The 12,090-nt window shown below is 66.9% G+C and overlaps 1 protein-coding gene across 2 annotated transcripts in view; it reads right to left on the reverse strand.

Moving 5' to 3' along the window:
• Positions 1-11,137, reverse strand: part of RXRA (retinoid X receptor alpha) — a 74,112-nt gene extending 62,975 nt beyond the window's left edge. The window contains exon 1 of one of the 2 annotated variants that reach the window (XM_037036980.1): positions 11,051-11,137. In XM_037036980.1, the coding sequence (XP_036892875.1) occupies positions 11,051-11,078 (28 nt within the window). In that variant the 5' untranslated portion in view covers positions 11,079-11,137. Of the gene's footprint in view, positions 1-2,489; positions 2,579-11,050 lie in introns of those variants that run through there. The other variant, XM_037036979.1, reaches the window with a different exon arrangement.
• Positions 11,138-12,090: the final 953 nt, after the last annotated feature.

The following is a 12,090-nucleotide window of genomic DNA, read 5'->3' on the forward strand; positions in this document are numbered from 1 at the left end:
CAAGCTCCTCAGCTTATCAGCCACCTCCAGGGCCACTCCCTCAGCCGGCTGCAAGTGTCCCCGCTGCCCAACATGGGAGACACAGTACTGTCCGAAGCAGGTAAGTGTGGCCCTGTGAGCACCACGGCATGATCCTTTCCTCAGTTTCCGCCACACCGGTCAAGGGAGCCAGAAATAAGTCCGCAGGGACCACATGCCTGGTGGCAGCCAGCCCCAAGCCGGGCCTGCTGCCCGCATAGACCTCTGCCCTTCCAGGCCGAGGAAAGAGGCCCCAGGGAGTCAGGCCCTGTGCCCCATGCAGCGCCTCCATCTCCTGGGCAAGGGGCTGTCAGGACCCTCACAGACACAGACTCTGAGCCGGCACCCGGACTGGGCCGGGCCGGGCCCACGTTGGTCACCCAGCCGGGCGGCAGGGCCCATGGTGGGCCTCCCACCTCTCCAGGGCCCAGCCAGCCCTCCCGGTGCGGCCACACCGGTGCTGGGTGAGGGACAAGGCACACCCCCTCTGGGAGTCCCAGCCACAGCAGAGAGAACGGCCTCTCTCACTGCACCGTTGAGGGCAGAGACCCTGGGCTGGGGCAGGGGGACCCCCCCCATACCCCACGGGGCGGCCAGGGTGCCGGCCGCAGCTCCGGCCCCTCCCCGCCCTTCCAGCTGCTCCCCGGGGCTGCTCTGCAGCCACGGACCCACCGGACGGCGGCCCCGGGGGCGGATGATGAGGAGCCCCCTCCTGGCTCCCCGATTCCGGCTCTCCCTGCCCCCTCGCTGGCTCCACCCCAGAGCCAGGGAACTCCGTGGGGACAGCAAGCACGCAGGTGCGAGGGTGCGGACGCCAGCTTCTCCTGGGCCGGCTCCTCGGCCCCTCCGTGACCCAGTCCAGAGGGCCTCACACCAGGGCAGGCCGACACCACTGCTCTCTGCCCATCGGCTTCCACGACACCGCTGCCCCCACGGGTCTGCTTCCCCCGGCGGGCAGGAGTGACACATGAGTCAGCCTCAGCGCCACACTCGCGGCGAGCGACCTGAGTGGACACATGCTGCCAGCCCACCTTACAGAGAGGCCAGCTGAGGACTAGGGAGGTTTGAAAAGCCGGCCCCAAGCGCCGCTCACCCCCAGGGGGCTGGGCCTCACTCAACTCTGCCTCCCCAGCGACCAATAGGAGCCAGACACCTGGGGGACAGAAAACTAGTCAGATGGACGGACAGACAGCTGGCAGATAGGAGGTGCACTGTGAACTCTTGGCCAGGCCTCAATCCCCTCAACGGGCTGTGGAGGAAGGAACCAGGTCCCAACACGGCGGTCATTTGTGGCTGAGGGTCCCCCCCCTCTGCACCTGGGCAGTGGGCCCAAGGACCCCAGGTTCTGGCCAGCATTGCCAGGGGGTGGGGGGATTTGCTCCATGGACAAGGGCACACATGGCCGCAGCCCGGCTGAGGGCTCCTGGGACCCCCGGCCCATAGCATCCTCCGGGGTAGCGCCCCAGCCGGTCAGCCCAACAATCGGCACCAGGCCAGACTCACAGCAGGACTTCCCCCCTTCAAGACTGGGACAGACCCCCCCCCCAAAAGGAGAGTGATTCAAATCACAGTGATAGTTTTAAAGGTCACCTTTGCTGGGCCTTGTGGGATGGAGGTTACATGGGGAACCTGTGGAGGACACAAATTCATTCAACAAACACCTCACAGGGCAGGTGCAGCACCCAGCACGGTGGGTCTGGCCAACCTGACCTCCCAGCTGACCCATCGATGCGCAGGGCCGAGGTCCTGGGGCCCCAGTCTGACGGGTGAGGCTGGCCCCGGGCCCCGTCAGGAGCAGCAGCACGGCGGTGCCTCCCCCAGACTAGGCCCAACTTCCTTCCTTCCTTCCCTTCTACGAACGAGGAAACCGAGATACCAAGCAGGGAAGTCAGGCAGCTCACACGGCACGGCAGGGCCGGGCTGCAGCAGGCAGGGTGCGGGGCATGCCGCCCCTCTGACCAGCCCCTGGCTGGGTCGGCATCCCTGGAGTCCCAGCCTCGGGGGAGGTGGGCTCCTGGCCAGACCCTGCACCCACAGAAAGGGGAGAGGGAAGGTTCGTCTCCCCTCCCGGCGGTCCTCAACCCTCCTGCTGTCCCAGGATGGCCCCCGCCAGCACCGCCCCACCCCCAGCCCTGGCCCCCTCACTGCCTCTGAGCCCAGAGTGGCCAGGCACCCAAAGCCTATGCCCGCCCCAGCCCTCCCCCTGACCTTGACCCAGAGCAGAAAGTCCAGGAGCTGGAATGGGGCGGGGAGGTGCCACACCCCCCTGGACTCTGCCCCCAGGCAGAGCTGGCTCCCTGGGTCCCAGCGAGGGCAGAGTGACTGGCTCTCAGACAGCCCGGGGCGCACAGGAGACTTCGGGGCAAGCAGCACCCACCGCTGCCCGTGGAAAGGGGTGGAAGGCACCGAGGGCACAGACCAAGGGACGTGGGGACCCATGGGCGGCCAAGGGGCCCAAGAGTGACACTCACCCCAGGGGCCAGGGACCCAGGCTGGGGGGCCCTCGTGGTGCATGCTCTGCTCGGCCAGGACATTCCAGGACCCAGGAAGTAGAGGGGACATCCAGCCAGCAGGGCACCGACTCAGAAGGGGCTCCAGGCTTCAGTCAGGCCCACTCCCAGCCCCACCTCCTCCTGTGGTTAATTATTCCCTGACCAGCTGGCCACACCCTCATGGTCACATGGTTCCTCCCCAGCACAGGCCTGTAACCCAGCCAGCATTGAAGGAGCCTGGTCCTCTAGAAGGATCCCTGCCCCTGGCCACACCCACTCCCCCTCCCCATGCCCCTGGTTGCGGCCAGCCATTCTCTCCACCTGATTCCCTCTCCATTGTCCACCTAACAAACTCCTATTCATCCCTTAAAACCCACCCCAGCATCTCTTCTGAGAAGCCTCCCTGACTGCAGGCAGCTGCATTCCCAGCGGGTAAATCTGCCGGTGCAGAGCCCGTAGTCGCTCACCACACAGGGCGACCTCTTTCTCCCTCGAGTTTCGTTTCATTCTGTTTTTTATTCTCACCTAGGGATGCCTTTTTTCATCGCTTTTAGAGCGAGAAGCAGTGAAAGAAAAAGGGAGAGAAAAACACATCTGGGAAGCATTGCCAGTTGCCTCGTCTAAGCACTGAGACTGGGAATCGAACTCCCAACCTCTCGGTTACGGGACAACCCTCCAACCCACTGAACCAGCCAGCCAGGGCCACTGTCACATTTTAAACACAAGAAAGATGGAGAGGAGTGGGCAGTGCTTGGTGTGGGGAGACTTCAGGGCCACTGAGCAGAGGCCTGGCCTCCACGTGGGGGGCAGGGAAGGTCACGGACGGTCCTAGCAGGTAAGGTCTGAGACCAGAAAGAGAGGGGCCTTGGGCAGCAGCCAGCATGATTCACTGTCCCCTGCCCAGCCAGTCCCAATGCATGAGGGCCACTATCTCCACACTGCCCACTGCTCACCCCCAGAGTGTCTCCGGAAGCCTCTTGATCCAGAACCAGAGCCGGGCCTGCTGGAGCGACCACACGCCCCAGCCAACCCAGAGCCCAAGGCTCCCCAGCCCTCAGGGACCTAGACGACCTGGACCAGGGCCTGCGCCCTCCACAGAGGGGCTAACAGAGCCATCCCCCAAGGAACTGGTCCCCAACTGCCCCACCCCAACTGGACAGCCAGCAGCCCACGGGAAGCAGGCCAAGGCACCGGCAGCCAGAGCTCTGCCCAGGGAAACGAGGCCCGGAGAGAAGGGGTGTACCAGGCCCACAGCACACAGGTCAGAGAGCAGACCTGCCTGGGGGCGGGGGGGGGGGCCTGCCTGCTGAGGGAGGGATGGGGGCTCAGGGGCCCACCCACAGCTCAGAGGCACAGCCGGCTCCCAGAAGCAGCATCCACACCTCTGCTGAGGGTGCCCACAGCCTCTCGGGACGAATGAGGTCTAGGGGTTCCCCACGTGTGCCCTGAAGGAGACAACCCACAGCCCTCGGATCTGACGGCGAGGCTGGAACCCGGCAGCCCAGCACAGAGTGCAGAGCCGGGCACCCCCCGCAACCCGCCCCCACCCGGGCGCACAAACACCAGGGATGGCTGGCTGGCTCTGGCGGGGAGGGGGGGGCGGGGAGAGGCTTCCGGAAGGACGGGGCTTCAGGGCTGACCCCACAGACAGACAGGGGGTGGGGCGGGGGAGGGAGTCCCAGGTGGAGAACAAGGCCAGCCCAGCCCCCCGCCGCTGCTCCAAAGTCTCTGGACAAGGCGGCCGTGACTGCGGCCACCTGGGCCATCACCGCCTGACCTCTGCCCACGGCCAGTGCGGGCATTTAAGCAAAATTGGTCAATTACGGGACGTTCAGGTTCCTCCTGGGGCTCCCTGGCCTCCCAGCTCCAGGCAGCAGCTGGACGACCCCTGCGGAATCGGTAACCTCGTTACAGCCTGCAGCCCACACCCGGGAGGCTCTGAACTCCGCGGGGTGCATCCTGGACGCCCCGGAGGGTTTACACTCTGCCTGGCTCCGGCCCAACTCCTGCCCCCCGCCCCCTGCCCTGCGCTGGAAGCTCGAGACTCAGGACAGCGGCCAGGGCACAGTCAGGGAAACTCAGGCACAGACAGACACCACCATTGGTCAGATGGGTCCAGAGAGGCGCAAGGAAGCCAGGGCCAGGCTCGGGTCAGCCCAGAAGCCGGGCGAGGGCTGCCCTTTGCTGACAGAGCTCCGGGGCTCCTGTCGCAGGGACTCAGGGCCCAGGGCCAGTCAAGGGCCTGGCGGGACACCTCACACAGAGACCTCAAATGCTGGGGTCCCCAAGGGCCCCCCAGCCCCAAGGTCGGTCCCACTGCAGCCCCCAAACTCCAGCTCTGACCCCGGTGGGTGCAGCCGCCGTGTCCCCGCAAGGACAGCTTGTCCCCCAGTGTCGTCCGCCACTCTGGGCCTGGCACCTCCTTCCCAGGTCTGGCCTTGGAGGGCCCCTCGACTGCCAGCCCAGGCCTCCACCTTCACCAGAGACCCCAAGCCCCTCTCTGGCGCCCCTATACCCCAGGCCAAGGGACAAGGGTTAGGATGAGGGACGAAGCCCAGGGGCTGGGGTTCTTGCCCAGCCACACGCTCAGGGAAGGGGGGTACCCCAGCTCAGCCCAGGGCCCAGTGCGACCACCCCAGGAAGCCCCTGAAAGTCCTCCTGGCCCAGCAGCACAAGGGGAACAGGCTACGGATGGGGCAGCCGCCCTGTCAGCTCCACGCCGCCCGGACCCTCCCTGTAGCCCCTGCCCCCTCCAGCTGCCCTCTGCTCAGGGTTGGGGGCCTAAGTGCACCCAGGACCACAGCTCTCACCTCAGCCACCTGGTCCACACCCCCCCCAGCCGGTGCCAGGGCCCTATTGGGACCATGCGTCTCCATAGCCACCTCCCCAGCCCCAGCCACACGAGCCTCTGGCCTTTGTCCTGGCCGTCCCTGCCATGGGGAGTGTCCCCCATGACCTGTAGCCCCCCTCAGAGCCCGCACCCCAGCCACTCCAACAGGAGGCCCAAACAAACGCCTGCCGACCCCCACACCACCCCGGGCACGGCAGGGCCAGGCCGGTGCCCAGCAGGGGTGCCCCAGCTGCTGGTGGGGCTGGCTGGCCGGCAGGCCTGGGTCCTTCGGAGGAAGAGGTGGTGCGGACTATTAGGATCAGCCAGGGAGGCTCGGTGTGTGCACTCGGGTTCGTGTGTGTGCCTATCTGAGCATGTGTGTGCACATGTGTGTGCATGTGTCAGGCATGAAGATCACAGAGATGACCGGGGCCCCCACTCTGCCCTGGGGACCCCAAGCGGCCGCCCCTGCCCAACCCTCCAGAGCCCCAAGGAATTTGGGGCTCCCAGACAGCCTGCCCTGAGGCAGGGGCGGCCTGCAGGCCCCGGGGGCCTCGGCCAGTGTCTACAGCTGCTGTCAGCAGCCCCCAGCCCAGGGCCACCCTGGGTAAGGGTCAAAGTCTCCGGTCCCCAAGGGCCTCCAAGGGCACACAGGGATGGAACAGAGAGAGTCTCCACACCTCCGCAGAGCACCCCAGAACAAAACCCTCAGTTACCCCAGGGCCTGAGGTGCCAGCAGGCAGGCAGCTTCTGAGAGGCTGCCTGAGGGGCGGGAGGCAGGGGGGCAGGAAGCAAGAGCCCCCACTCCGGACGGGACCTGCAGGACTGATGCTCGGGGCCCCTGGACTGGAGACTCAGCCAGCCGAGGAAAGCAGGGGGCCACCCAGGGACCCGGCCCCGTCGCAAAGGCCGGTCAGGCCCCACGGAAGGGCTTCGTTTCCCCATCAGCTCACAAGGCCTCCGGGGGAAGCCTCTGTGAGGCCCTGAAGATACAGCACCGGGCACCAGGCAGGTGCAGGATGGGGGTGCGGGGGACATCGGCACCCCGATGGGGCAGCCCAGGGCCCTGAACGGGTTGGGGAGACCACAAAACTCGAAAGCCAGAAACCAGGGAGATCCCTGTCTGTCTGAGACGAGGAAATCAGGCCCTGAGAAGCCACCTCACTGACCCACGCCGGTCACACAGCGACAAGGGGACACACAGGGGTGTGGGGTCCCAGGGACACGCAGACAGGGGGGCATGGGGTCTTGGGGACACACAGCAGACAATGCCAGGTGCAACTGCAGGCAGGCCCCAGTGGCAGGGGCCGAGGCAAAGGCAGGGTGCAGCCAGGGCGGCTGAGAGGGCGTGTGTGCACGCGTGTGCGCATCCCTGCCCTCCCGGCACCGGCCTGGGCTGGCGTTACGCAGCTGCTTTCTGCTCCATTTCACGCACACTCCGCTGCTGAGCTAGACAATCACTTTGTAACTCTAGGGTGCAATCTCCCCGTCGGGGAGGCGCTGAGGCGCTGTTGCCCTGCACGGCTGGCCTGGGCTTCGGTGGGGAGTGTGCCAGCGAGGCCTGGGTCCCACCTCCTTCCTGAGGGCCCGGGGCGGGGGGGGGGGGGGGGGGGGCAGCCAGGTGGGCCCAGCAGGGGAGGACACGGGGCAGCCCTCTTCTCCCGAATCCACTCCAGGTGCTGGATGGCAACAGCCACCATCCCTGCTCCAGGGTCTTGTTTGGGTCCAACACCCACATGAGCCCCCAACCCTGACCCCGAACGGCCCTTGGACACAGACATGCCCCCACGACCGATGCACAGCCTCACCCGGCGCCCTGAAGACGTGTGTCCGTCCTACAGATGGGCAGCGGGGGCTCAGCAAGGTGGATATGTAGCAGGTGGCTACACACTCAGGCAGTGGGGACAGAGGACCAGGACGCAGTGTCCGTAAAGCGACAGGACACAGCCCCTAGGAAGGCACACCTCCTGGGGTCCCCGCCCCGGACTGTCTCTTCCTTCTAGAGAGACTGGGCCTGAGCGGCGGTGGGCGGAGGGAAGGCAGACAGAGTGGGCTGGAGCTGCACGTCGGAAAGTGTAAACGCTGCAGGCAGGTGAGGCCGGGGAGGGACGCCCCCCACCCTTCCTCTGCACCCCTGAAACCAACCTGCTTGGCCAGCATCCAGAGCAAGGTCTGGAAGGTGACCCCCCAAACCCCCATGCCCCACCCCACCCCTGGCCGGCTCCCACGGAAACAGGCCCATTAATGGGCCACCTCAGGCCCTGGCTACAAAAGGCAGCTACCAGCAAGGAACTTGGAGCTGGTGGGGAAGGGAAAGAGAGCAGGTCCTGGCTTGTGAAGCCCCAGCCGGAGCCAGCTCAGTGGTCTCCGCTGCACTCCCTGGAGGGCCGCACAGCCGGGCCCAGTGGCTGGGAGGAGTCCTCTGCCCCGAGAGGACGGGCCTTGCCCGCCCCAGGAGCCAAGGCCGCGACACCCACCCGTGCGGAAGCGCCCACGGAGCCCAAGAACAGGACACATACAAGCAGCTTCCAGTGGCTCTGGACAGACCTTTGCGGCTTTCTTCCCGCCTCCCAACCCCACACCACCTTCTGCGTCCCACCTCACTCGCCTCGGCCCTTCTCCTGGTGGCGGGGGCCCAGGCACGCGTACTCTGCCCCGCCAGGGCAGGGGCCTGCCCCAGAGCACCCATTCCATGCCTGTACAGTAATTTCAGAACTACTCGCCCCCAGGCTTCCTTCTCCAGGAGGGAACGTGAAGACCACCACCCGAAACTGCCCCAGAGCCTGAGGTGGTGGGGGGGTCCGAGGGAGAGCAGGCAGATGGCCTCCTGGAGGAGGTGCCGCTCCCGGAGGCCCTGAAGGACAGGCACAGCTGGGCAAGCTGGTGGAGCCGCCTAGCCCTGGCTCCAGGCCCCGGCCCTACTCTCTGCCTGTCCTCGGGGTCCCCAGATCATCCCCCCATGCCTGGACAGAGGGGGTCAGGGCTGCATGCTGGGCCCAGGGACCACTGCCAGCCCCAGGGAAGGATGCAGGCTGATGAGGCCACGGCCACGGTCAGGCCACACGTGAGAGCTGTTTTTCTCGCCCCGACACTTCCCCGTCAGCAAACAGAGCCCCCTCCGGTGTTTAGCAAAACAAACGCCCCAACCGTCGGCGCTGCCCAGGCGAGACAGAGCTGCCTGGGCAGGCGGACTCCCCAGTCACGTGACCCTGTTATTTCGGGAGGCCCCAGAACACACTCTATTTTGGGTCCCAAAGGCTCTGAGGCTCCCAGGAGCCCCTCGCCAGGGCTCCAAGCTTGACCAGGTCCCAAACAGCCCCCTGGGGAGTGGTCAGTGGGCCTAACACTCTGCCACTGGCCTCCCACCCCTAACAGGGCAAGTGGGTCACTAGATGCCAAGGGGTCTGGTGTGGCCTGAGACCTCCAGTCACACTGCACAGGCTGGGCCGGCCAGGCCTGCTGTCCGGGCGGATGCCAGCATAGGCCTCGCCCTCGGAAGGGGGTGGGGACGCTGGCCGGCCCAGGGAGCAGGGGCAGGAAGGAGGGGCTGCCTTGGGCAAGTCACTAGGCCTCCCTAAGTGCACCCTGGGCCCATCCCTACCCCCTGGGGGGGGGGCTGGGCCAGCAGCAGCTGGAAGGCTCCAGGACTGCGAGGGTGAGTGTCCACCAAGCCCCACAGGCCCCGCCGAGCCCCAGGGCGCTGGGAGGAGGAATCTCTCTCTGCCCGAGGCCCTGGAGGTGGCCGGACGACTCCCAGGAGCTACATGGCCTCCCCAGCAGCTCCTAGGCAAGGCAGGCCTCCTACACTCGCCCCCCAGGAGGGATTAGGCTGTGTTGACAAAAGGGCTTAGGCAAGTGGCCGCTTAAATGGACCTTCAACTCCACTGGACTTCAGAGCTGGTCACAAGCTTAGAGAAAAAATAAAATGTAATCAGAACCCAGGTCTCTTGGCTCAGGCCTGGGGTGTGTGGGCCGCGTGGGAGGCCGCTGCAGCAGTAGGGAGCAGCCTCCTCGGGGTGGCGGGGGCACCCACCCGTGTTCCTGGGACAGTGGTTCGTCAGCACCCCCCTCCTCCGATGGGGACTCCAGCACACCCACCTGCCACCTGGGCCCCACATGTGCCAAGTCCGAGGACGTCAGGGACAGCGACCTGTCCTGTTCCCAAGTACCCAGCAGGGCCCCGCCACGTGGGGGTGGGGGGGGGCACGATGGAACCAAGCGTTCCGGTTCCAGAAGGGGTCCCCGGGGAGAGCCCAGCTCCGCACGTGTGTGGGTGCGTGTGTGGCTGTGCATGCACAAAGCTTTAACGGGGGACAAGAGGTGGTGGCCCACACAGGAGCCCGCCAGCCTCATCGCACCAGGCCAGACACTAAGTCACAAACAGCTCGGCTTTCTTCCGGCTCCACAGGCGCGGGTCTGCATCCCAAGTCCCCCACTTGGCGGCCCGTGGCCTCAGCCTTCCGAGGCCAGTTCTCATACCTGTGACCCGGGCTTGAGTGCCCACCTGCAGACTTGCTCAGGGGAAGGCCTGCTGCCTCTGGTGAGGGCTTCAGCACGCAGAGGCAGGCAGGGAGCCCTCTGGATCTGACAAACTTGGAACCTTACCCCCAGTCACCCTGAGGCCAGCCCTGTGCCAGAGCCCAGGGCTCAGACCCTCGCCCTGCCACCCTGGGGGCCAGCTCCCAATCTCACCAAGGTCCCTGCAGCCATTCTGACGGCCCACCGAGTGGCTGGGCTGCACCCCAGGATGCAGAGGAGTGGGCAAACAGGAGGGGCGCCTGACCGCGGGGTTCCGTTGAGAATCAGCTGTTTTAATTTCCATTCAGGACAAATCCTTCACCCAGCCTGACAGCCTGGCTGCCGTCCCCACCACCGAATTAATATCCTTCCCGGCACTCATTTATAAAGTCTCCCCACCGCCTCCCCCTTCTCTGTCTCTCACCGGCTCCCAAACCCTGGGGAGGGCAACAGCGGGTCGCTTGGCCATGCCCCCTCCTCCTCCCAGGTGGGTCCCGGCCTGTAGTTGGAGGGCAGTCTGCGGTTAGGAAGCCACCGAGCAGGACGTCAGGGCGAGGACAGGAAAACTGACCCTCCGTGTCTCTGGGGCGTCCTCGCCCGAGTGGAGGGCCAGCCCCGGAGAAGGCCCCGGAGAACACCCCGAGTGCGCCAGAGTTAGGGGCCCCAATTCTGGGAGAGGGCATTCCCAGGTTTGACGTTCTCGGTCATCCGACCCCTCGGTGACCCTGCCCACGGCGCCGGACTGCTCTGGAGACGAGGGTCCCGTGTGCCCCGGCCGGCGGCCTGCTGGACTCGGCGGCACGGGCGTGGGCGCAGAAGCCGTCCTGGTGCCAGGGCGGCCAGAGGCTGCGGGCGCACAAGTTGCTCCGCCCGGCCGGCCCGATACCTGCGCAGCCGGCTGGAGCAAGGCGCCGGGGCCGCGGGGCGCTGCCAGGCCGGGGCGCACAGACCCCGTCCCGGCCGAGCCGCCGCGGCCCGCCTCCCTCCCGCTCCGAGACCCAGTCTGCGGCCCGGCGCGGGCCGGAGGCGACCGCCACCCTGGCCCCCTCCCCGCCCGGCGCGCGCGGTGAAAAGTTGCCCGGGCCCGGGCCCCGGGCCCGACGCCCCAACTCCGCGGAGGCCGGGCGGGGGGCGCCCCGCGCGCGCCGAGAACGTGCCCCCGCCCGCCGCCCGCCGGCCCGAGATCACTCACCGAGCGGCAGGAAATGTTTGGTGTCCATGTCGGCGGCCGCGGCGGGCAGCGGCGAGCGCGGCGGCCCCCGGCGCGGCCGGCCGCNCCAGGAGCCTGGGCTCACGTACGGCTTTGACTCATGGGGGTTGGGGTTGGGCACGGGGTCAGTGAGCCGCAGCTCGAACTCGGCGCAGCGCCGCCGCCCCGCCCGGCGCTCCCGCCCCGCCCGCGCGCGTCCCCCACCACCTCCCCCGCCCGCGCGCGCCCGCGGCCCTCCCGCCGGCCCGCCCGGCCGCCGAGTTGCGAGCGAGCCAGCGCGTTGCAAACTTGCAAGTTTGCCTCCGCCAGGGGTTCCCAGGAGCCGCGCGGGGGCGGCGGGGCGGGGGCAGGGCGCAGGCGGGAGCAGAATTCCCTCCCCGGCCTGCCAAAAAAAAAAAAAAAAAAAAGCCACTCGGGCGGAGGAGGAGAAGAGAAAGGCTAGGGAGCCCAGCGCGGCCGGGCCATTGTCTGCGCGGCCGCACAAAGCACCCCCTGCCTTGGCCGACAGTGGGGAAACTGAGGCTGGGGTGGCCGAGCCCCGACGCGGGAGCACGAGCTGTGCTCCTCCGTGGGGGGCTGTTTTTTCCTGGGCACCCCCCAGACCACCCCTCACTTTCAGGCCTGCGGGAAAGCAAAGGCCAAAGGGCACCCCAGCCCCGCCCCTGCGGCAGACCGACGGCAGCCAGGAAGGGGGAGGCTTTCGCTTACTGTGCACGTGGACCCCGACTTCTGGGGGGGGCGCTCCTCTTAAAGGCCTGGGGCTGAGAGGGAGCTGCTGTGAGTTGGGCAGTGACTTTGTGGCTGGTGGCTGCTTTAATGCCTGGAGTAGTCGCCCTGACTTTTAAATTCAGGATTTGTTCGTATGAAAACGAAAGGAAGCTGCCTGCCCTAGACAACCAGGGCAGCTGGAGCTGGGGTTGGGTGGGGGGGGTTACCTGGGCGGGGCCCAGCCTCCCGGAGAGGACATCCAGAGCCCCGAGGCACCTCCCTGCACTCAGCGCCAGGCTGGCCTCGCGGCAGAC

The sequence above is a fragment of the Sturnira hondurensis genome, unplaced genomic scaffold (genome assembly GCF_014824575.4).
Source record: "Sturnira hondurensis isolate 20B ecotype Veracruz unplaced genomic scaffold, ASM1482457v3 Scaffold0022908, whole genome shotgun sequence".
NCBI classification, from domain to species: domain Eukaryota; kingdom Metazoa; phylum Chordata; class Mammalia; order Chiroptera; family Phyllostomidae; genus Sturnira; species Sturnira hondurensis.